This window comes from Pteropus alecto, unplaced genomic scaffold, assembly GCF_000325575.1.
Source record: "Pteropus alecto unplaced genomic scaffold, ASM32557v1 scaffold78, whole genome shotgun sequence".
Taxonomy (NCBI): domain Eukaryota; kingdom Metazoa; phylum Chordata; class Mammalia; order Chiroptera; family Pteropodidae; genus Pteropus; species Pteropus alecto.
This window is the reverse complement of record NW_006443124.1, coordinates 18106563-18108228: the sequence shown is the minus strand read 5'-3', so window position 1 is coordinate 18108228 and position 1666 is coordinate 18106563. Positions and strand designations below refer to the sequence as shown.

At 40.9% G+C, this 1666-nt stretch overlaps 1 protein-coding gene across 1 annotated transcript; it reads right to left on the bottom strand.

The window, feature by feature from the left end:
- Positions 1 to 200: 200 nt before the first annotated feature.
- LOC102878856 (olfactory receptor 2L3) lies at positions 201 to 1139 on the bottom strand. The gene has a single exon (XM_006923282.1). The coding sequence runs from the start codon at positions 1137 to 1139 to the stop codon at positions 201 to 203; it is 939 nt and encodes a 312-aa protein (XP_006923344.1).
- Positions 1140 to 1666: the final 527 nt, after the last annotated feature.

Genomic DNA, 1666 nt, shown 5'->3' with positions numbered 1-1666 from the left:
TACATGCCTTTTATATTCATTAAAATACTACCACAAATGAAACAAAACAGTGATTAGGAAAATACAGTTATTTTGTCAAATTACTTTATTTCTCTATATTAATTTAGCCCCTGTTCTAATTCTGGAATTATATTTCTCCTAGGGACTATACAATGTTGACGTGACCTCCCTGTGAGGCTGCAGGGCTAATGCAACTGTGTTTACATTTTCACAGAGTGGATTCTCTGAATCACTCTCCCCAAGGCCCCCATCACCTCCTTGTTTCTCAGACTGTAGATGATGGGGTTGAGCACTGGGGTCAGAATGGTGTAGAAGAAAGCCAATATCATGTCCTCTGTTGGAGATCGCAGGGATCTCGAGCGTAGGTAAGTGTAAGCAAAAGGTGCGTAGAACAAAGTCACTACAGTGAGGTGTGTACTGCAGGTCCAGTAGGCCTTCTTCCTCCCTGCCGCTGAGCGCATGCGGAGGATAGTAAGAAGCACCCAGCCATAGGAACATATAATAGCAATGAAAGGCAACACGAGGAGGAAGATGGTGCTCGCAAACACTGTGCACTCATAGAACCAGGTGTCCATGCAGGCCAGAGTCATCATGGCTGGGATGTCACAGAAGAAATGGTTGATGGTTCTGGATTGACAGAAGGGGATATGGAGGACATATACAGTGTGGGCAAAAGAGTTGCTGGCGCCTGTTATCCATGACCCTGCGATCATCAGCACACACACCCTTTTACTCATCCGAGTAGGGTAGTGGAGAGGAAAGCAAATGGCCACATAGCGATCATAGGCCATGCATGTCAACAGCAGTCCTTCTGTGCCTGCTAAAGTCACAAAGAAGAAGCTCTGAACCCCACAACCGATGAACGAGATAGACTTGTTCCCCAGCAGGTAGTTGAAAGCCATTTTGGGGACAGTGGTGGAGACGTAGTTCAAATCAATAAGGGAGAGTTGGCTGAGGAGGACGTACATGGGGGTGTGGAGGTGGGCGTCCAGCACGATGAGGAAGACCATGGACAGGTTGCCAAGCAAAGCCATCAGGAACATGAGCACAGAGAGAGAAGAGAAGAACAGCCCAATTTTTGATGGTGGGAGCAATCCCAATAAGAAGAAATCAGTTGACGTTTGGTTGTAATTCTCCATTCGTTGGCTTTCCTGAAAGAAGAGAGAAGATATGCATGCATGTATGGTAAATAAAGAATTATGAACTGTGTATTTGTTTTTTTTTAATTTTTGCTTTTAATCTAACTCTGAATATTTCAGGAAATATGCAGATTTTTTAAATAAATAATTGAAGTTTATATTTTGAAAAAAAATAAAACCCATTTTCTTATCTAGACACTAGATCAGGGGGTCTGCATTTACATCCAAGAATCAAGGGATCTGCATTTACATCCAAGAATCCATGAAATAACAACAGAAAAAGATCTCTACCTACTAATGGGATATAAATGATTTTCTGCCCTTATAAATTCATATATCAAAAATAACAAATCTTTGAATTTAACATAAACATTCTTATGCCAAGACTGTCAGAATTTGATATCTATTTAAATGAATGTGGGTTTGTCTCATTATACCAATGAATTTAGTGATACCAGAGGGTAACATTTTTTCCAGTATTTGGGATTTTACTTTTGCTCATCATTTGAAACATAATCGCAACTTTT

Excerpts from the sequence above, each read along its gene's own strand:
- LOC102878856 (XM_006923282.1), bottom strand. The coding sequence starts at position 1,139 with ATGGAGAATTACAACCAAACGTCAACTGATTTCTTCTTATTGGGATTG.